The sequence below is a fragment of the Heptranchias perlo genome, chromosome 32, assembly GCF_035084215.1.
Source record: "Heptranchias perlo isolate sHepPer1 chromosome 32, sHepPer1.hap1, whole genome shotgun sequence".
In the NCBI taxonomy this organism is placed as follows: Eukaryota; Metazoa; Chordata; class Chondrichthyes; order Hexanchiformes; family Hexanchidae; genus Heptranchias; species Heptranchias perlo.
This window is the reverse complement of record NC_090356.1, coordinates 20,860,732-20,884,324: the sequence shown is the minus strand read 5'-3', so window position 1 is coordinate 20,884,324 and position 23,593 is coordinate 20,860,732. Positions and strand designations below refer to the sequence as shown.

At 43.5% G+C, this 23,593-nt stretch overlaps 1 protein-coding gene across 4 annotated transcripts in view; it reads left to right on the top strand.

The window, feature by feature from the left end:
* Positions 1-23,593, top strand: part of vps13d (vacuolar protein sorting 13 homolog D) — a 229,771-nt gene that overhangs the window by 120,103 nt on the left and 86,075 nt on the right. For all 4 annotated transcript variants that reach the window (XM_067970599.1, XM_067970598.1, XM_067970597.1 and 1 more), the window contains 11 exons: positions 732-882; positions 5,508-5,718; positions 7,741-7,988; positions 9,193-9,384; positions 9,515-9,641; positions 12,097-12,239; positions 12,405-12,535; positions 14,280-14,455; positions 18,204-18,327; positions 19,657-19,892; positions 21,646-21,763. In XM_067970599.1, coding sequence (XP_067826700.1) covers positions 732-882; positions 5,508-5,718; positions 7,741-7,988; positions 9,193-9,384; positions 9,515-9,641; positions 12,097-12,239; positions 12,405-12,535; positions 14,280-14,455; positions 18,204-18,327; positions 19,657-19,892; positions 21,646-21,763 — 1,857 coding nt within the window. The remainder of the gene's footprint in view (positions 1-731; positions 883-5,507; positions 5,719-7,740; positions 7,989-9,192; positions 9,385-9,514; positions 9,642-12,096; positions 12,240-12,404; positions 12,536-14,279; positions 14,456-18,203; positions 18,328-19,656; positions 19,893-21,645; positions 21,764-23,593) is intronic.

The window sequence follows — 23,593 nt, the reverse complement described above, 5'->3', positions numbered from 1 at the left end:
GACGTACAAGTTCCCGTGGCATTACTCCAAGAAAACCAGGGGGTGTTTCCAGAGTCCTGGCCAATACTCCTTCCTCGACCAACATCACCAAAAACAGATTAACTGGACATTCATCTCATTTGCCATTTATGAGACTTCGCTGTTTTCAAATTAGCTGCTGTACTTGTCTATGTTAAGAAGAATGAAGCCCTTTGATGCATCCTGCTGATATGATTAGGCACTGTATAAATACAAGTTCTTCCTTGCATACATCATCAGGTCATGAGTCTAACATTATCAAATGTGACCATGTCAATACTTAGCTTTGAAGATATTCATAGAAGGTAGAAATTATCAGTGTAGGTTGTGTACAAATATTTTAGCATGCTGTACCAAATGTCCACTGTGCTATTTTAACAGAGGTGTAGCAAGTTAATGCCTCGCGTTTGCACAAGAAACGCATCCATCGGAATTTATACCCTATATAATGATATAAAATTGATATAAATACTATATGTTCAGCATGTTTTACACCCACTGAGGTTTGACTTTACAGAGCTTCACTAAAAACACAACATTAGAATGAAATTATAATTTTACAGACTGGAATTTATCTATATTTAGTCCTTTTTAGCTTTCTATGTATAGGAAATAATGTGGATCAGATCAGAGCCTCTACATTGTACTATTAGAAAAACTGTTAAATATTCCTCTATGAATAAGGTATTACATTGTGCTTCCTTCCCCTGCAGTTCTCAGCACTGCCCCCTGTACGGGTTGTGTTTTCTGTGACTCTGGAGGGGAGTGCAAGAAAAGTGATAACCGTCCGTTCAGCACTGATTGTGAAAAACAAATTGGAGGTACCCATGGAACTGAGACTGGACAGCCCTTCTGCTCCAGACAGTAAGTTATTAACAGACGTGGCAGTATGTTTCTTAAGTTAACCCCGGAATTCCAGCAATAGCTCAACAGTACATCTGTAAGACAAATCATGCAAAGAAAGGACCATCAGGCCCGCCAAGCCCATCCCTTCCATTTATGGTGTAATGTTGAATGTTGCCCACAAAGTAAAATAGAGCCTAATATTAGGTTTTAGATATTTTTATATAGAGTTAAAAACAACCAGCTTTGTTATTTTAAACTTACTTTAAGCTTCAATCTGTTATTAGAAACTGTCTAAAACAAGTATACTATACAATGCACTAATATCATAAGCTCAGATGTTCATTTTTGATTAGTGATAGACAGATTCAGCCATTTAAATTGAAAAGTGGAAACTAACTGACTTAGCTATAATTGATAGCTGTCATTTTGAAAATTCTAAAATGGCAACTTTTTTTGTTGATTTCTTTGGTAGTAACTGTGAACATTTATGATTTTACATTCTTCTAGACATGAACAGCCCTTTCTTAACCTATTGTTGGGTATTTCTGTGACTCAGTGTCAATCGTATTTGTTTTACAGCCCTGAGGCGACCATGTCTTAGTTTCCCATTCCTAGTTCTTAGCTAAGATGCAAGGTGGAGTCTGTTAGCTCAAAGAGAATTTTACAACCTGATCTGCATTTGAGAAATGTAGTGCGGGTGCTTCTCCAGTGGCTCAATTGGTGAATGCACAATTTGATTTACGTTTGCAGCAGCAAAGAATTATAATTGAGGTCAGTGCCCTGGGTTAAGGAGGGGGGTATCAAAGAGGGTTCTGACTCCTGATCATTAATTGGCTGACCCTCACTAGAAAGTGCTGTGGACATTGGGTGAGGACAGGATTGGGCTCTATTGTGATGGCTTTTGTGGTTGAATAACTGTATACACAGACTGGCAGTAGACTTGAAGTTCAACGTGTAGAACCAAAACAGAGCAGCAATCAACAAAGCCGACAGAATTTTGAACTATGTAACCAGAACAGTCATGATCAAACAATATAGTTCTCTGGTCAGACCGTACCTTGAGTAATGTGTCTAGTTCTGATCATAAAGAGAGATGGGCCACATTCAAGCCATAGGCATATTGTCAGAGAAGAGCAACAAGGCTGATCCCTAGTGTCAAAGGCCTGAGCTTTGCGAGACTTGGGCTTTCCTGCCTGGAAAGGAGGTGGCTGAGAGATAATCTTATGTGTGTAGATAAGTTAGTTATAAGAATGGAAAAGATAAATGCAGAATATTACGTTAAATTAAATTGTGAGAATAGGACAAGGTCACATAAATTCAAGCTAGTAAAAGGCAAATTTAGGACTGGTGTCTGCAAATTCCCTTTCGCTCAAAGAGTAATCAACATATGAAACAGACTTCCAGATTTTTTTTATTCGTTCATGGGATGTGGGCAGCGCTGGCGAGGCCGGCATTTATTGCCTATCCCTAATTGCCCTTGAGAAGGTGGTGGTGAACCGCTGCAGTCCGTGTGGTGAAGGTTCTCCCACAGTGCCGTTAGGAAGGGAGTTCCAGGATTTTGACCCAGCAACGATGAAGGAACGACGATATATTTCCAAGTCGGGATGGTGTGTGACTTGGAGGGGAACGTGCAGGTGGTGTTGTTCCCATGTACCTGCTGCTCTTGTCCTTCTAGGTGGTAGATGTCGCGGGTTTGGGAGGTGCTGTCAAAGAAGCCTTGGCGAGTTGCTGCAGTGCATCCTGTGGATGGTACACACTGCAGCCACAGTGCGCCGGTGGTGAAGGGAGTGAATGTTTAGGGTGGTGGATGGGGTGCCAAACAAGTGGGCTGCTTTGTCCTGGATGGTGTCGAACTTCTTGAGTGTTGTTGGAACTGCACTCATCCAGGCAAGTGGAAAGTATTCCATCACACTCCTGACTTGTGCCTTGTAGATGGTTGAAAAGCATTGGGGAGTCAGGAGGTGAGTCACTCGCCGCAGAATACCCAGCCTCTGACCTGCTCTTGTAGCCACAGTATTTATATGGCTGGTCCAGTTAAGTTTCTGGTCAATGGTGACCTCCAGGATGTTGATGGTGGGGGATTCGGCGATGGTAATGTCGTTGAATGTCAAGGGGAGGTGGTTAGACTTTCTCTTGTTGGAGATGGTCATTGCCTGACACTTGTCTGGCCCGAATGTTATTTGCCACTTATGAGCCCAAGCCTGGATGTTGTCCAGGTCTTGCTGCATGTGGACTCGGACTGCTTCATTATCTGAGGGGTTGCGAATGGAACTGAACACTGTGCAATCATCAGCGAACATCCCCATTTCTGATCTTATGATGGAGGGAAGGTCATTGATGAAGCAGCTGAAGATGGTTGGGCCGAGGACACTGCCTTGAGGAACTCCTGCAGCAATGTCCTGGGGCTGAGATGATTGGCCTCCAACAACCACTACCATCTTCCTTTGTGCTAGGTATGACTCCAGTCACTGGAGAGTTTTCCCCCTGATTCCCATTGATTCCAATTTTACTAGGGCTCTTTGGTGCCACACTCGGTCAAATGCTGCCTTGATGTCAAGGGCAGTCACTCTCTCCTCACCTCTGGAATCAACTCTTTTGTCCATGTTTGGACCAAGGCTGTAATGAGGTCTGGAGCCGAGTGGTTCTGGCAGAACCCAAACTGAGCATCGGTGAGCAGGTTATTGGTGAGTAAGTGCCGCTTGATAGCACTGTCGACGACACCTTCCATCACTTTGCTGATGATTGAGAGTAGACTGATGGGGCGGTAATTGGCTGGATTGGATTTGTCCTGCTTTTTGTGGACAGGACATACCTGGGCAATTTTCCACATTGTTGGGTAGATGCCAGTGTTGTAGCTGTACTGGAACAGCTTGGCTAGAGGCGCAGCTAGTTCTGGAGCACATGTCTTCAGCACTACAGCCGGGATGTTGTCGGGGCCCATAGCCTTTGCTGTATCCAGTGCACTCAGCCGTTTCTTGATATCACGTGGAGTGAATCGAATTGGCTGAAGACTGGCTTCTGTGATGGTGGGGATATCGGGAGGCAGCCGAGATGGATCATCCACTCGGCACTTCTGGCTGAAGATGGTTGCAAACGCTTCAGCCTTGTCTTTTGCACTCACGTGCTGGACCTTCCATCGTTGAGGATTGGACTTGTTTACAGAGCCGCCTCCTCCTGTTAGTTGTTTAATTGTCCACCACCATTCACGACTGGATGTGGCAGGACTGCAGAGCTTTGATCTGATCCGTTGGTTGTGGAATCGCTTAGCTCTGTCTATAGCATGTTGCTTCCGCTGTTTAGCATGCATGAAGTCCTGAGTTGTAGCTTCACCAGGTTGGCACCTCATTTTTAGGTACGCCTGGTGCTGCTCCTCATTGAACCAAGGTTGATCCCTTGGCTTGTTGGTAATGGTAGTGTGAGAAATATGAGGTTACAGATTGTGCTGGAATAAAATTCTGCTGCTACTGATGGCCCACAGCGCCTCATGGATGCCCAGTTTTGAGCTGCTAGATCTGTTCTGAATCTATCCCATTTAGCACGGTGGTAGTGCCACACAACACGTTGGATGGTGTCCTCAGTGCGAAGACGGGACTTCATCTCCGCGAGGACTGTATGGTGGTCACTCCTACCAATACTGTCATGGACAGATGCATTTGCGACAGGTAGATTGGTGAGGACGAGGTCAAGTAAGTTTTTCCCTCGTGTTGGTTCGCCCACCACCTGCCGCAGGTCCAGTCTAGCAGCCATGTCCTTTAGGACTCGGCCAGCTCAGTCAGTAGTGGTGCTACCGAGCCACTCTTGGTGATGGACATTGAAGTCCCCCACCCAGAGTACATTCTGTGTCCTTGCTACCCTCAGTGCTTCCTCCAAGTGGCGCTCAACATGGAGGAGGACCGATTCATCAGCTGAGGGAGGGCAGTAGGTGGTAATCAGCAGGAGGTTTCCTTGCCCATGTTTGACCTGATGCCATGAGATTTCATGGGGTCCAGAGTCAATGTTGAGGACTCCCACGGCCACTCCCTCCTGTACTGTCACCTCTGGTGGGTCTGTCCTGCCAGTGGGACAGAACATACCCAGGGATGGTGATGGAGAGTCTGGGACATTGGCTGAAAGGTATGATTTTGTGAGTATGGCTATGTCAGGCTGTTGCTTGACTAGTCTGTGGGACAGCTCTCCCAATTTTGGCACAAGTCCCCAGATGTTAGTGAGGAGGACTTTGCAGGGTCGACTGGGCTTGGTTTGCCTTTGTCGTGTCCGGTGCCTGGTGGTCCGATGCTGGGTGGTCTGTCTGGTTTTATTTTTTGATAGAATAGTGCAAGCAAAAACCCTGGAATTATTTAAGAAACAATTGGATGATGCAGTGAGGGGGGCTCTAGGATCTCTTGGATGCATGAATTAAGATGGACCAGATGGTCTTCCCCGGCCATGATCAAATGAGAGAAGAGCAGAAAAATGTGATACCTGTCTCTTCAGCTGACACTGAATTGGATGACTCTCTGTTAGAATGTCCTTCGGGTCATCACGCTTTGGACCCTGACTTGAGACTAGTGGTACTGTTATTTTCCCAGGTAACAGTTTACAAAAGGTTATTCGCTCTTTTTGTACGTTCTCAAATTTATGCAAGCTAATTCTGATAATTTCAGAACCCGTTGTGCTGCCGGCAGTGTTACCACGCGACTCGTTAGCAATCCCCTTGCACCTAACATCTTGGCGTCTACAAGCGAGACCAAAGGGGCTGGGACTGTTCTTCTGTAAAACACCCATCCATTGGACCAGTGTGGCAAAAGTAGGGGAGGTGAACAGCAGCAAGCGGGAGTGTCATTCGTCAGACTGTGACAACAGCTGCTCCTACAGGTAAAAACACTCTGTTCTAATGTCAGCTGCATTTATTTCTGTAAATCCCCAAAATGTTTTGGGTGTAAGTTTATGTGCAATCTTCAGCGCATGAAGCAACATTTAGTCACTGAATACCAAAATTCCAGCTCTGAAGAAGGGCCTGACTCAAAACATTTGACCCCCCTGTTCTCTCCACAGATACCAACTGACCTACTGTGTTTCCAGCATTGCAGTTTTTTTTTTGCTTTTTATTAAAATTCCAGTGTTGGATGACAAAAAGGAGGATGTGGTTAACATAGAGGGTGCATTTTTTTGATCGAACTGCAAAGGGCTCTTATTTTAATTAGGAACTATTCTTGTATATTTATTAGTGGAATAGTATTGCATTAATAAAGGAATCCCAACCAAAGGGACACTGGGTGATACAGAGGATGTAAACACTGCTCAGTCATTTCCAAGGCCTGAATTTAAATCCAGCTCAGAGTGATGAGATTAAAAAAATCAGGCTATCTCTGCCAGTTCTAAGTCAAATACCTTTCGCTATTCTCAATCCAGTTCACAGTTGGCAAAAATCCTCAACATTAGTCATATCCTTGCACTAAATTATCACCGAGTATTCACCACAGTGGTGTGGGAAATGCCATGTGCTACAGAAGGGGTACTATTCTGAGAATGGAGTCAAACCACATTATTAGGGCAGAGTAGAGGGGGCTTTATTCTGCATCTAATCCGTGCTGTACCTGACGTGGATTGCTTGATGGGGCAATGTAGGGAGAGCTTTACTCTGCAGCTAACTCTTGCTTAAGAGTTTTCAATTATTTTAAAACATTACATTTTCTTCATAAAAATTGGAGCAAATTCTGTGTTGCAAAAACTCCGCAAAAGCACTTTTTACTGCGTATATAGTTTTTACAATAATCAACATTGTGTGGCTTATTTTTTGATGGTGTATTGGAAAGGAGATGATAAAACTCATCAGATGAAAGAGTTACATAGAATCACAAGATAAGTTTGGATGAACCCTTCAACCCATTTGATCTCATTTTTCCAGAATACAGATCTTACAGATTTCCCATTATAGGAACCAGCTGTTTCTTAAATGAGTCATGTCCAGGCCTCAACTACTCTTCCTTGCAATATATTCCTGATGCTTATCACCTGTGTAAAGAAATACTTCCTGATGTCTGCCTTAAATTTACCTTTCACAACCTTGAACCAGTGCCATCCTGTCCTGTTGCTCTGGTGTATCTGACATTATTGTTATAGCTTATACTGCTGTAAGATCCCTTGAAGCTTCTGTTTTCAAAACTGAAGAGCACCAGCTTGTCACATCATTCCTTAAAACTTTACCATCTGATGCCAGGGATTAGTTTTGTTGGTCTTGTCTACGATGCTCTTTGGGCCTGGATGGCTCCCTTGTATCATGGCTACCAGAACTGTGTGCAATACTCCAAGTATGACCTGGCCAAGGCACTGAACAGCTTCAGCACAACCTCAGATTTCTACTGAACTTCTGGGGATTTTCACTCCACCTCAGGGGACTTGAATTCAAATCTTGAGAGTGTCAGAAATCTAGACATGTTGCAACATCTCTCAATTTTCAGAAGAAAATCAGTAAAAACTGAAATCATGAAACCTTCTGTGTTTGATGCTGTCATTGGGGAAAAAGAGCTAAAAGTTCAGTTTTTCCCATATCATTGAATCCTTAACAAAAGAAAATCACCAAAATGAGGCATAAGCCTATTCATACTTAGGCGTATAAGGGAAATAATTTATCAGTGGAACAAATATTCCTTTTAAACTAACCTCATTAACAAGATGCATGGTATTTGCCTGATATTCCAAGAGTTTCAAGTGTAGCCAGCCCTCCGAATATCTCCTCCTTTGTCACAATGTCCATCTTTGATTGATTAAGCCTCTGTGAAGCTCGTTGGGATGTTTTTCTACATTAGAGGCACTGTATAAATGCAGGTTGTTGTAATAGTGTAAAAATGTACCTGTAGTTTTGAGATAGTTAAATTTTTTTGTTGCTACATTTAGGTTTTGTGTGGCAGTTAAGAAGGAGAACTACCCTGATTACCTGCCCTTAAATTTGATGTCCGGCAATGCTATGCAGGTTTACCGACAACCAGGTCACACCGTCTACTTGCTGCCCACCCTTGTCCTGACCAATCTACTACCCTGTGAGCTTTCCTACTATGTCAAAGGCACCTCCATCAATGGGCCATTGAAACGAGGAAAAGATGCTGTACTGCACACAGCTGACACCTCTCAGAGCATCGAGCTTGGTAAGACTCTAATTGCTATATCCTTTTTGCCTCTCACTGATCTTAAATGCAGAGGGCATCTGTCAAATTGTTGACAGAGGGCAAAGTAGGCTGTACCTTATATTCTGCAGAAATACTTTTCAGAGTTTCTGTACCATAAGTTTCATAAGTGTACAGAACTTGTGTAGTGAAAGAATGAAATAAAAACAGGCTGGAAATACACACCCGATCTCTCATCATCTGAAAGAGAAACAGTCTGTTTTAGGTAGAAACCCTTCGTCAGAACTGGCGAAGTTTTGAAAAAGTGTCTGCCACTCAAACTTTGCCCTGCCTTTCTCTGGCAGATACTGATGGATCTGCTGTGCATTTCCAATATTTTTAGTTTTTCTTTTTATAATCTATATTGTGCTTGGTTTTTGAAATGAAGTTGGAGTACACTGAGGTATGTATGACCCAACAAATCTACAATAAATGGAACCGACCATCACAAATATGTTATGTCCTGTGACAACTGTAGATGGGTTTTGTTTAAGTCACTTTCATTAAATTTATGTCCAGTATGTTGTCAAATGGATGCCAAGTCAACTAAATAGATGGGTATTTTTGATTTGACTATCAAGTGGCATTAAAAACAAGTTTTCTGTTTGACTCAGTGGATAACATTTATCTCTGGATTAGAAGCTTTTGGGTTTGAGCCCCACACCAGACTTCAATGAATATTCTGGGTGTACGTTAAAGTTTACATGACACTATTCAAAGAAGAGTAGGGACTTCTCCCAATGTCCTGGGCAACATTCCTCCCTCAAACAGTACCACTAAAATAAACAAACTAGTTGGTCCTTCTCCTTGTTGCTATTTGTGGGATCTTTTTGCGTGCATAATGGTTGCAGCATTTGTCTACATAACAATGGTGAGCATTTTGAAGTAGTTCACTGTTTGTATCGTGCATTGAGTCATAATATGGCACTATATATTATATATATATATATATATATATATATATACACACACACACATGCACAAGACTTTCCTTCTATAAATGTGATATCCCTGGATGTGTAAATAAAGTAAAATCAGACATAAATACCATAAGTGGTCTCCGGGAGGGAAAGTGGTGGTGTTTGACCATTTTATTTCAGAATACTTTCGTTAATCTCAAGGGGTAAGTTAAATGTAAAAAATTCTTCTTGTTTTCAAAATGCTTTTTATTCACAATTTTCTTCAGGAATTACACTCGAAAATTTTCCCATGTGCAAGGAGCTCTTAATACCAGCAGGAACCACTAACTATCAAGTTCGTATGCGTCTCTATGACACCAAAAAGAGCCAGCTGAACCTGAGTATTCGGATTGTGTGCAGAGCAGAGGGCTCCCTGAAAATACTAATTTCTGCTCCTTACTGGCTCCTCAACAAGACAGGTTAGAAAAAAAGTTCAAATTCCAAAATGGAAATAGGTGCATGATGTAATGTTGCGTATTTTCAGAACTGCAAGTAGTGTTCAAAAATCTATGGTCTGAAGACTTCTGCTTCATTCCCATCTTTCTTCAGGGCTGCCGTTACTTTTTCGACAGGACAATGCCAAGGTTGATGCAGCAGGACAGTTCGAGGAGCATGAGCTTGCACGAAGCCTCAGCCCCCTCCTGTTCAGCTTTGCAGACAAGGAGCAACCAAACATGTGAGTAAAAGATGCAATAGTACACATCCCAGGTTCATCTGATGTCCTCAAAGTAAGGATTGTGAATTTGGGTAGTTTGTAATAATGCCTTTAACCTTTGTAAAGTTCTAGTTTTAAGCTTTGAGATGCTGGGAATTACAAAAAATATATTTAAATCATTTTGGTTCATAGCTGTGCTGTATATATTTCACACAGATAGAAATGTATGTCTGAGTGAATCCGGATGTAGATTTTCAAATGTGACATTGTAGATGAGCAGAGGACCATGTTCCTAAATATCTGTACTCATTCTCTTATGAAACCAACCCCTGTTTACCTTGTAACTCTAACTTCGTAGTTGTACAGATTTGCAATTAATTTTTATTTTCTTAAACTTACATATACATTTCCCTTGTGCCTTCTTTCCTAAAGGTGACAATTAATGTTATGTTGGGGTACAGTTTCATGGGTGCCAGCAACAATCCAGTACCTCACATCAAATTCTTGATGTACGAGCAGCAGCATTATTACAGCTGTTTCAATTCTGTCCTCAACCAAGTACATGTGTACTTTCCAGCAAGAATTAGCAAATGGTGACCAGGACCAAGAACCTTGACTAATGGTCCTTCCCTATGAATATTACAATCTTACTTCCACCCCACCCACAGCCAAGATTGAGAGAGGTTAAATCAGCACAGATCAGGAATCAAAGTCACAACCTTCCTAGTCTGTATAACTCCGTATAGCACGATGAAATGGCATGCATGCAATTTATTCCTCCTGCTTCCCCCCCTCTCTTTCCTTCCCTCCCCTCTTCCCCTCACCTTTCACATGTCCTGAAAGAATTGATTGCTTTCTGTGATGCAGTTTTAATGTTACTGGTCACCCTCCATACACAGCCCAATGACTATTCTTCCACTGTGAGCTGATAAAATGATTGTTGACAACTGAACACGGGGAATTGGAGTCCTTACCCAATTTCCAAATAAGTGCAACTTCAGCAGTGGTCACTGGATAGTAATTAAGACCTATTTGATATTCACCTCTCTAACCAAAGGGCATTGAAGTGAATTGTTGTGCCTCTACTGCTACCCGGGCTGAGATTAGTTGACTCAAACCTGGTACTTCATAGTCTGTGTAGCTCAGCCATTAGGGAAGCCCAGCATGTACACTTCAATCTAGTTTTAAGAATCACCAGCTTAAAATGTTGCTTATATTATCTACTTACAGACAAGAAAAGGCTATTGGGCATTTAACACGCTCACTCCATTTTTTTTGATGGATTTATCCCCATGTACCCACCCTTCTTGTGCTCCACCTCCTCGGTGTGCTTGTTTTGGACTCTTAAGGGAATCAAGGGATATGGGGATAGAGCAAGAAAGTTGGGTTGAGGTAGATGATCTTATTGAATGGCGGAGCAGGCTCGAGGGGCTGTATGGCCTACTCCTGTCCTATGTTCCTATTTCTTATGTTCATGTTCTTAACACAGACAGCTATAGCCCATTCAGGAAACCTTTGTCAAAAATTCCTTTCCAGCCCCTCAAAGACTAACAGGAAGCCCCAAATCTGTTCATTTTCACCCAGAATCTTACCTTCCTTCTGTTTAATCACATAGCTTCTCGAAGGACTAGGAGTCAGTCCTCATTACCATCTGGGGAATGCAGTTCCCACAGGTCAATCATCATCTGAGGAAAATAAAACTTTTGCATGTCCAACCTCACTCGCTGCTTTCTCAATTTAAATGGATAGCCCAAATCTACCTGCCCCCTTCACCTTAAACAATCTGTCTAATTGTATGTTAATGATGCCCTTAATAATTTTTTAAAATTCAGTCAGATCCCCTCTAAGTCTACACCTCTCCAGCAATTCAAAACCTAAGGCACAAAGTCTGTCTTCATAACTCAGTGAACTTAAGCTGGAGATCATCCTCTTTACCTTTCTCTGGAGCCACAATGTCCTACTTGAGGTGGGGTGACCTAAATGGTGCATAGTACTCCAGGTAAGGTCTCACCCAAGCCTTATATAACCCTATTAACATGATCCTTCCTAGTTTGTACTGAACAGTCCAGGCAATACAGCCCAGGGTTCTTTTTGCTCTGGCCACAGCCACCTGAATCTGTGTTTGAATCTTTAGGGAATGATCAATGATCACTCTCAAGTCTTTCTCCCTTCCTGTCACTTTTAACCTACATCCACTCATGCTATACTCTATATCCAAATTATGTGCACCTATATTCCTAACTATACATTTATCTATATTAAAAGACATTTAATAATCTTGGGCCCACTTCTTCAATTTATCCAAATCCAGTTGTAATCTTATTTCCTTCTTCTAGGATCTTGACGCTATCACATAATTTAATATCACCTGTGAATTTATTAACAATGCTATCTGTGGTTGTTAAGTCTTCCAGTCTTACTGACCTGTGTGTGTGAGTGAGCAGATTTACCCTCCAAGTCTCTCTGATCCCTGCAGGTGTACCATGCGGATTGGGAGGGGGATCCATCCAGATGGAGTACCTGGTTGGTGTCAGGAGTTCTCTCTAGATGGAGGCAGTGGTGTACGAGCAGTGAAAGTGATTCAGCATGGGAACAGGCCAGGACTCATTTATAGTATCGGTGAGTCTGAATAAAGTACTTTACTGACCCAAAGGGAAAATCTTTAGGGGGTTGAAGGGCAAACACAGGCAGTAACAGATTTGGCCCAGAGACAACAATGGAGCTTGTGTAGTAATTACTACTTCTGGTTACTTGTGATCTCCAATCTTCATCTGTCTATTTCAGGAATTGATATCAGGAAAGGTAGAGGACGCTACAGAGATACCAACATTGTGACCTTTGCACCCCGATACCTACTAGACAACAAATCTTCCCACAAGCTGGCTTTCGCCCAACGAGAGTTCGCCAGAGGCCTGGTAGGAATGTGCTTCAACATCGCAATGACAGCATGCTCCCATTAAATTGATATTTGTGTTTTAAAATAAAGTTTATTACTGAATACAGAGGAAGCCTAGAACTTACTGCAAGGGTTATTATCATAGAACGTTGAACACATTTATTGAATTCCTCTCTCCGCTACATTGAGCCGTCTGCTAAAATAGCAGAGAGGAGTTTGATAGTGCTTGAAACATTCATATGATAGCATTGCATATAGTAGTTTTCAGGCTGTAGTGGTGGAAAAAATAACATGAATAACTTGAGCAGACCCAGGGCCATGATACTGGAGTAGTTAATGCAATATAATGGGCTTATTCCATCAGTGATAGTGGCTTAAATTAGTCATCAGTTGGTCCATCTGTGATATTGCAGAACTGCTTTCAATTCCTTCTAAAACATTTATCCACTGTGTGGATATTGCATGTTGAATGCTCTGTCCAATTTAGTCTCTCGAGCTCCTTTGGTATGTATGTCTGTGTCAGCACAAGATAGATACAGATATGGAAGGCCATTCAACTCATCTTGGCTCATCCATTAGGAATCCAGAGATATGGGGATAGGGCAGGAAAGTGGAGTGAGGTAGAAGATCAGCCATGATCTTATTGAATGGCGGAGCAGGCTCGAAGGGCAGAATAGCCTACACCTGCTCCTATTTTTTATGTTCTTAAAGATCCTACAGACCTGCTGTCATATCTTTCAACTGCTTCTTAAATAATTACAAGGTTTTCACCTCCACTACCTTTCCTGGAAGTCCATTCCATGTGTTCGTCCCTCTTTGTGTTAACAAGAACTTGCTGACATCGGTCCTAAATCTGCCTTTGTTAATTTGAACTTGTCGTCACCTTGTTTTGTTATCACCTTGTTTTGTTTTGTTATAACCTTGTTTTACTATTGCGGTTTAGCTTGAAGTAGTTCTTCCGCATTTACCTTTTCTATACTGTTTTCCATCTTATCTATATACCTATATAAATTTATCTCTGTCACTTCTTTTCAAGGTTGAAAAGCCCAGGTTTCTCCAGTCTTTGCTCATTACTCATTCTTCAATCTGCTAAAGATCGGTTTTGTGGCTCTTGAGTGTCAGCTTAGCTCATTTGATAGCACTCTCACCTTGAGTGAGAAGATCATGGCTCAAGCCCCACTCCAAGATTTGAATACCTCTAGACCTACACTTTAGTACGGTACTGAGGGAATAATTCATTGTTGGAGGTGCTGTCTTTTGGATTAACCGAGGCCCTATCTGCCTACTCAGTTGGATGTAAAAAATGCCATGGTACTATGAAGAAGAGCAGGGAATTCCTGCAGTGTCCTGGCCAACTTTTCTCTCCCTCAGCCAACACCACCAAAAACAGTTTAACTAATCATTCATCTCATTTGCTGTTTGTGGGACCTTGCTGTATATAAATTGGCTGCTATGTTTGTCTATATACCAACGATGACAACGTTTCAAAAGTATTTCATTGGATTTGAAGCAATTTGGGATATCCTCAGGACATGATGAAATTCTGTATTAATGCAAGTACCTGCCTGCCTTCCTTCCTTCCTTCCCTCCCCCCTCTCTTTCTCTCCCCCTTCCCCTCCTTTCCTCCCTCCATCCCTCCACTGACCAGAACTGGACACCACGCACAAGGTGTGGCCTAGGCCGTGTTCAGTATTTTGGCCTGTTAGTGCAGCTCCCCGATCCACCAAAAATATAATATAATTAATTTGAACTTTCCGTTTCAGGGCACTCACAATCCAGATGGTTATATTTCAACTCTACCTGGTGCCAGCGTTGTATTTCATTGGCCAAGGAATGATTATGATCAGTTATTATGCGTGCGCCTGATGGATATTTCCAACTGCACTTGGTCGGGGGGTTTTGAGGTGAACAAGAACAACTCGTTCCACATCAACATGAGGTGAGGACAGCCCCCCAGAGGAAATGGGATAACCTAGTTTATGGACCAGGCTCTCTCCTAGTATAGATTGAATTGTCATTCAGAAACTGGTGAATTCTGCTGTCACACTTTACAGCAGGAGTGTTCCACACTTTTCTTTTGTGGTGTACTTACATGCCGATAATGGAGCCACATATGAAAAGCTGTAATCTATAACTAATATTGGGAACCTGTTTAGAATGGTCCAGGCTCTCTTACCCTCTACATTTCTCTTTGGTGAGTTGGATCTTGTTTATTTTCCAGTCAGGTCAAAACTTTAGATCTACCACCTGTGAGCTCAGGCTCATGAGCTTCTGCCCCTCTACCACTGATGGAATAGTGGCAACACTGGGAGCTTGCTAACAGTGACCCAGGGCTCGAATTTAGCAGGCCTGCGGGTTCCCAGCGGGTGGTCCTCCGGGAGCGTCGAAAACGCGAACGGCGAAATTAGTGGGTTGCCCACGCGATCGTAGCAGGCAACCCACTAATAGGAATCAATTACCTGCTCCTCCGGGGTCCACGGCGCTGGCCTGCGCATCGGTCGGGCTGCGCATGCGCAGTACGATCTGTCAGCTGGAGGCTCTCTAGTTAAAGGGGCAGTCCTCCACTGACAGATGCTGCAACCAATGGGACAAATTGCAGCATGGAGCAGCCCAGGGGGAAGGCTGCTCCCAGTTTAATGATGCCTCACCCCAGGTATCATCAGATGGGGTGAGGAGGAGGGGGAGGACACAGATCTTCCCCCCGGCGGGCGGGAGGAAGCGGCCTGCCTCTGCCACCAAGAAGGCCTGGCTCGAGGTGGCAGAGGGGGTCACCTGCGCCACCAACATATGGCCCACCTGCATACAGTGCAGGAGGCGCTGCAATGACCGCAGTAGGTCCGCCACAGTGAGAACACGAAGTCTTTCCCCTACACTCCGTCTGCCACAACACTGCCCCCACCCCAAATCTCCTTCGGCACCGCCAACACTATTCTGTCACATCACCCTTCATGCCCACTCACACCCCATCCTCATCTTACCTCCACCTACTCACCTCGCCAGTACTCATCCTGCCACTAACACGCGACCCAATCCTCATACAATCTCATGGCTCCATCCCATACTCACCCTCTCGTGCATCTCCCTCACGGCCAGCCTCACTCAACCTGCCACCACCTGTGCTGCAGCCACAGGGCATGCATCACATATGTGCAGTAGGCAGGGTAAGGCAAACGTCTCGTCAGCATGAAGGGGGTGCACAAGGGTGTCTGAGGGTTTGTCATGGGTGTTACCCATATTGAATTTCAGAGCAACAAACAGCACACATTATATTGACACCACCACTGCCATGTCTCCGCGAATCCTGTCCGTTGTGTCCAATAATGCCCGCTCCTGGGTATCACTATGAGGACCCACCACTGATGCCACCCATCGTGTTACTGCAGAGTAGGTGCAGGTGTATTTGCAGGGCTCGTCCGCGCAGACGACTGAGAGACATCGGCGGTGTAGCCGGTTGCACCCTGGAAGGATGCGGAGGAGAAGGTGTGGAGGGCAGTGGTGACTTTGCCAGCGACAGGTAAGCAGTTGGTGCTGGGGCCAGCCAGGAGCAGCTCGGCATGAAAGAGGTTGCAGATCTCCACGACTACATGTCGAGCGAATCTGCGCCTCCCTGTGCACTGCTGCTCGGAGAGGTCCGGGGAGCTGCGCCTCAGTCTGTGGACCCTGTGGCGAGGGTAGTGCCCTCTGCGACGCGTCTCTCTCTCTGCGGTAGCTCTCCCTCCTGCTGTGCAGGTGGGCGTGCAACAACACCGTGTTGGGGGGATCCACGTCCCTGCGGCGGACGGCGTGGACTGCGAGGCTGCTGGTGCTGGTCATGCTCTTCGTCCTCCGAGGGTGTCCACACACCACCCAACTGGCAGGTGTTGGTCTGAGGGGTTGTGCAGGGTAGGTGTGTGGGTCCTCGGACTGGGGCTGCGGTTTCGTGTCGGTCTGTCCTCTGGCTTGGCGGGGGGTGGTGGGGGGCAGGGGTTGCCCTATGTGACACGGTGGCCTCCTGCGTGGGTGAGGGCTCTCCCCCGTGGAGCGCACCTTGGCACCTGCCACAGGCTGCTGGCTGCAACACACCTGGTTGAGGAGGGACTGTTTCCCCCAGTGTGGGAAACTCACTGCCTTGAACCGAAAATCCCACACTTCCTCTTTTGACAGCTGCTTCAGCTCATTAACTGACCACAACGAGCAAGGTAAGTACTCTCAAGTGGAACCCCGCTGGCTTTAATTGCCTGCGGGATTCCCACCAGCGGGGCTTGCTCGCGCAGCCCCGCACGTCAGCGCGGTACCCGGAAGTGGCCGGGATTTCGTCGCGATCCGGTCACGTGACCGGAGATCGGGATTTTCGGGGCCACCCCGCTGGTAACCCGCCGGAAACCCGACCCTAAAATCGAGCCCAGTGTTTGTTACCCTTTTCACATCATTGATTTTTGGATATTCTGGAATTTGTAGCAATCTGTGTTAACAGATGTGTGGATTACAGTACCATTGGCTCTGCTGACCCTTGTGAAGAAATTTTCTCTGTGATTAGATGTTGCCAGGATCTGTCGTCTACTTTCTGGTGTTTGGGATTTTTTTTGTATTTTAACTTGGATTTTTAAACAGCTGGTGAACTGAAAAATGTTGTTTTCTGATTGGTGGAAGAGGACAGTGGAAATACATTCTCTCATTGGTAGTACTCTGCATTTAAAAATCCAAAGTTGTAGCAACTTTTATTGTGGAACAGAGGAACTGAATCTTTGTGACTCATGAGCCACAGTTTGGAGACCTTTGCTGTACAGATACTGGTTTCATTCAAGTCCCTGTAGTATAACTGACCCTTTAGAGATTATTTTTCACAATCTTCTTTCCAAAAGAAGGTTTAAATTAACATTTCTCTGGCACCCATGATTACAAGGCCAATGGCACAAGTTTGGAATATTTTTCACCATTTACTGCATTTTCTATTAAGCTTTTCAACATCTGTTAATATTTTTCTTCAAGTACTGGTTAGGTCCTGTGCCATTTTGTCTAGTATCCTGTAAAATTTATATACACTGTAGTCATTGTGATGAAACTGTGGCGTGTTTACAGGTCTGAATAAAAGACTAATGTGCAGAACACAAAAGGCTTATTAACACTTACTATGTGCATCTTAGCAATGACTGGACACCCTCCCCTATTGGCTCTGTGGGTAAAGGCATTGTGTATTGTGGGATACAGACACAGCTTTGATCTACCGAGCTACTAAATTTAAGCCACAATGGCAATAAATGTGGTACGTTTGGCCTCAACATCCTCAGACTAGTGAGTGGAAAATTGGCCAAGATTCCCATTCCTGAGTCTTCTGCAGCAATTCCTGAGGGAAATTTGTGTGTAAGAACAAAATCAGGGTTGGAGTTTTAACCTCATGATTAAATATCCCATCTGTTCTCACTGTCTATAAAGAATAGATATGTGGGCAAATTATTGCAGGACCTCTCCCCGTGGAAGTATCCCAGCCTGAATCACCTTCAGAAAAGCAGGGGTAAGCAGAGAATATTTTTTAGCAAGAACTTTGAGTTCATGGGAGTTGGCTCTCACTGCCATATTCAATCAAAAAGACTTGATGTTGATTTAAAATTGTATTTCTTTTACGGGGCCTGTTCTTTCTCATTTCTGGTTATTTTTTGCCATGCAACAAGCTGCCTCTGACCCACTGATTGCTATCTTTTTCTTTGCAGAGATACTCAGGGCATCTGTCACCTCCTGCGAGTGGAGATCACTCTGAAAGGAGCAACGTACCATATTGCATTCAGTAACTCTGAACAGCTGCCACCACCATTCCGCATTGACAACCTTTCAGAGGTAAATCACTATGGGCAATTTTTACCTCAGCTGTACAGTACAATTCAAGGTTTGCAATTACAACTCCTCATGTATCCTGAAGGAGAAAGCACAAAACTAATTGCAAACAATTTATCTCATCTGTTCGTAGTCACCACAAATAGAAGATGACTCATCCTGCAGAAGTGTTATGTGTTTGACCTGTTAACATTTATACAAAGTTGACTGATCATGTCTAACAGAACAAGTCAATTTTTAGACCTTTGGCACTTACTTGGTTCAAAAACCGACCTCTGGAGGAAGTTTCAACCATTTGTTTCACCTCCAAATTGGATCTGACGGGTACAAGAAAAAAGACAAGGAATTTTAAACTTTAAAAATTAGGTTAAAACAGTATAGAATAGATTATATTAGTTAGAAATAATGTGACATTCAAATTAAAGAGAGAGAGGATGGCGAGAAAAGAGCGCAGGCAAGTAAAATACACAATTTTATTTAAAACTGCTTTTGTCTTTGTTCTCCTTTTGAGCAGAGAAGGTCGAGAGGAAATTTGATAGAAGTGTTCAAGATCATGAGGGGTTTAGATAAAGTAAATAAAGTGAAACTGTTCCCAGAAGGGTCGAGAACCAGAGGAGACAGATTTAAGGTGATTGGCAAAAGAACCAAAGGCGACATGAGGAAAAACTGGAATGCGCTGCCTGAATGGGTGGTGGAAGCAGATTCAATTGTGGCTTTCAAAAAGGAATTGGCTAAATGCTCGAAGGGAAAAAATTTGTAGGGCTACGGGAACTAACTGGATTGTTTTACAAAGAGCCGGCACAGGCTTGATGGGCCGAATGGCCTCCTTCTGTGCTGTAACCATTCTATGATTCTGTGATTCTATTAGTACTGGGTTAATATAACAGCACTAAAATTCTTCTTTTCATTCAAGTCAATTTTTGACCGTATTTGTTTCAGCATCACAGTATGTGACTGCAAACATTGTTAAAAAGTAACGAGGGAGACAAGAATCTCTGAACCTGCAGCAATTTAAATTAGGTAGCTCAGTGTTTAGGAACCCAGCATGCCAATTGGTAGAGGGTAGGTTCATTTTTCTTGTTATCATGTATTGAGTCCTAAGATCAAATCACCTCCAAATTGCAGTTCTTCTGCTTTTGTGCTTCAACCACTGATTCCTATTTGTTCATGGTAATTTTGAAAGTGCTACAGTATAACCATTTCCGCTGTCTGGCAGGTGCAAACGGCTAGAGAAAGGACTGTTATACCAATGTCCAATGTCCTGGAGTAGTGAAACATGTGTTCAGCCTTCACAGCACGTTCCTGATCTCTCCTCTTTCTCTGCTGTATCAGGTCGCAATTATTTTCAACCAACATGGCGTAGCAGAGCCAAGGCTAAAGACAGAGGTAAAATCAGCCACCTCACTGGATTATGCCTGGGACGAGCCCGTCCTTCAGCCTTTCATCACGCTGACAGTGAAAGGGGCAGGCTCATCGGAAATTACCTGTGATATGAATGATTTCAAAGAATCTAACCAGCTTCACTATGAAAATTTCATCTACATCGCTGCCACGCATACCTTCTCTGGGTAGGCTTCAGATTTCTGCTGCCTGAATTAAATTTCCAGTCAGCTTTTTAAAGTTCTCTATTGGTTTTAATGAATTGGGTACAACTTTAAGAGCTTGAGGTGGTGTCTCGAACCGTTGTCATGGTGCTTTCAAAAGGCATTTTCAGCTAAAGGTGTAATTGTTTCAATATCATTGGCTGCATATATTATTGCGCTACAGCTCACAGAAGCTATTTCCATAGCTGTGTATTCAAATCTGTTCTCTTAGTGTGTAGTCAAAGTAGATAGTCAGAGGGAAGATTTTAAGAATAAGTCTTGCTGGAGAAGGAACCTACATAATTTTTGTTTTGGAAGCATTAAACACTTTAATGAGTCCTGTGCTATCTCTCAGTTTCTTCCCATACCAAGATCAACTCAGCTGGTGGTACAGCGTGTTAGGAACATAGGAACAGGAGTAGGCTGTTCAGCCCCTCAAGCCTGTTCCGCCATTCAATGAGATCATGGCTGATCTGTATCCTAACTCCATCCACTGTTTTAGTGGTCTGACATACTATGCTGCAGATTTACATGTTTGCACAAGTGACCACATACACAGTACCTTCTGGAGAGACGCCGGATGGCTCTCCCACAAGAAAGTAGGAAAAGTCAAGTCTCCTTGGCCATGGAGCGGAGTATTTACGAGTTGAATGGGAGAGATATGTAAATGAAGGGGGCCAGATCTACTGCAAAGCTATTGCTGCATGGTTCTGGAGGAAGCAAGAGAATCTCAACTGTGAGCTCAGAGCCCAGAACACACTCAGTAAGCCTTTTAAAGTAAGAGGGGAGCTGAGACGTATATTCTGGGAAAAATGTTCAGCTTCAAGTTACCTAGTTTCAATGGAATTCAGTGCTCAGAAGAGGAAAAGGATAAGTTTCCAACTTTGTGCTCCCGACAGGGAACCTTGCCCAGTGATGGCGCATATTGGAAATTCAGACACACTCTGAACAATATTTTCTGAACGTTAATTTAAATGGTCAGCAGATCATATTCTGCGCATCTAAATTTCTGGTTCAGTAGAGAAACAAAGTCTGAAAGATGCCCCCTAAATTTCTTCTGATCACTGTTTAAAGATCTTGAGTGACAGGACTGTGAAATAATGAATTGTAGTGCATAACAGTGTTTATAATTGTGATCCTTATACTCTTGGTGGTTTCTGCAGTGTTAGAAGTAGCTTTATATTATAACTAAAATATCACATTATTAATTTAAAAATTAAAATAATATATAGTGTGAGCTAATGTCGTGTCAGCCATGGCTCAGTAGTAGCACTCTCAGCGCTTCTGAGTCAGAAGGTTGTGGGTTCCAGAGTCTTGACCACATAAACTAGGCTGACACTTCAGTGCAGTACTGAGGGAGTGCTGCACTACCGGTGGTGCCATCTTTCAGATGAGATGTTAAACGGAGGCCCTGTCTGCCCTCTCAGGTGGAAAGATCCCATGGTATTATTTGAAGAAGAGCAGGGCAGTTCTCCCTGTGCCTTGCCAGCATTTATCTCTCAACCAACACCACCACAACAGATTATCTGATCATTTATCTCATTACTGTTTGTGGCACCTTGCTGTGCATTAATTGGTTGCTGCGTTTGCTTACATTAAATCAGTGACTACACTTTAAAAGTACTTCATTGACTGTGAAGCGCTTTGGGACACCCTACAGTTGTGAAAGGTGCTATATAAATGCAAGGTTGTTCTTAATGAAATCTCAGATGTTAAATTTATGTTTTTTTTAAATCAGGCTCATGGAATCTTCCGGGAGGCCAGTTGCTCCAGGTTCAGGAAAGAAAAATATTAGATTTGCGGAATTAGTTCTGGATGTTGCACCCAAAACTGGAAGAGTGATTCTAAAGAAAAAGGTTAAAAAAAAAATTACATCTGTGTAGAAATCTTGGGCCGGATTTTGCTGTAAAAATAGCGGTGATGCTAACAGCGCTCATCATTATTCGTGTGCAAGTCGGACAGTAACTTCCAGCGACCACGTGTACGCAGTTAAATGCGGAAATCCAGAACTTGCTGTCCGATTTGCACATGAATAACGGAGAGCGCTGTTAGCTCCTCCAAAAGCTGCACGAAGACGGCATCTCGCTGTCTGGCTCTCCGTTCAAATCTACTGAACGGCGTGAAGTTCCTGATAGATACGGACTAAGCTTGCCAAAAAAAGTTAAGTCAAGTAATTTCAAGTCTTGTACCCTTTTATCAGTGTGGTAAGTCTTATTGCTGCTAAACAGCCTCTCTAGCACTGAAAATTAACTCTTACAAATGTAGAGTCCCATTCCTTCAGATTTTAATTATTGTTGGACATTTTAAAAAAAAAAGGTAAATGCATTTTTTTTACTTTTTTTCTGTCTCTTTTATCTCTGTCCCTTAATTCAATCTTTCTTACCCTTACTGTACCTGATTTGACACTGAATTCACTGTTCTAACCTACGCTTCCTGGTTCAGACTCTGTGCTGTTATTAATGATGCTTCAATCTGATTGCTTAAGGAGATACACAGCTGCTTGCCCTGTTCACACAGGTCCCAGATGCCCTGTAGAGGGCTCCGTGATTTTTAGCTCTCTAATTTACAGGAACTTGCCGAGCAAAAGCTCATAGAAAGTCTATGGGCAAGTGCTGCTCACAGCAAAATCCGGCCCCTTACCTTCAACTGTTTTTTTTTCAACTTTGTTGCAAGGAACATTTTCACCCAGGCAGTTTGCATTGAACAGAAGCCATAGATACAACTTACAAGTAAGTTTGTAAATTTTTTGTGCCCCTTCCAAAACACACGCGTGTACGTACACTTTCCCCCTTCCTCTCCAGAAGATGTTGACACTTGTTGGGGTACGGTTCCAGCTCTTCAGCAGCTTTCTGGTACTTCACCCGAATGGCGCTTCATCATGGAGAGGCCTACACTTTGATTGTTGGCAGACTGTTTGACCATGGAGAATATCACAGCTGAGCCCAATTCCATTCTAATCACACAGCAATTTCCCCCCCTTCCCAGCCCAGGGCACTGACGTCAATTGTAGCACTCCTTCACAAAAAGGCTAATTCAGCACAGACCAAGGATTGTACTGAGGACCTTCTTGATCTCTAATGCTCAGTAGCTCACCAGGCAGTGACTTAATAAACTGAGCCTCGGAAGGAGCCAGTTTTAATTTCTTTTTAACTATTGTGTTAGCCACTCATTGCTGGCTCGCTGTGTATTTTTATTCTATATACAAGGGTGTATTTGATGGAGGGGAGAAAAATAGTGGTCTTTGCTGGATTCAATCACAGGCACTTGCACCTCAGTGCAGCTGGTGAGTTGAGTCAGAATAGCAATAGGATGAGGGAGTTGAGAACAGCAGTAGGAAGAGTGGAGCAAAACCAATATAGTAGTTATAGGCCTGTTAATAAAGAGTTGATCAGGTTGGTACTGAGTAGGGAAGACCTACGGTAAACAGAAACTTTTTAAAAGAACTAAGCTTTGTAGCTTAAAATTATACGTCCTGTGAGAGTGCAACAGAGAATCAGTAGTCCTATGTTCCTGTTTACTTCAAACTTAATTGAAAGGTCGAGCTGTGTGGTTTGGGGTGTCCAAGAATTCCCTGATGGCTTAGTGGGCTGGGCGGGGGGATAAATCAAGGTTCCTACTCCTGATCGCTATCCAGTGACTCCCATCTGGAACACACGTGTGAGTAACCATTGAGTGAGGATAGGATT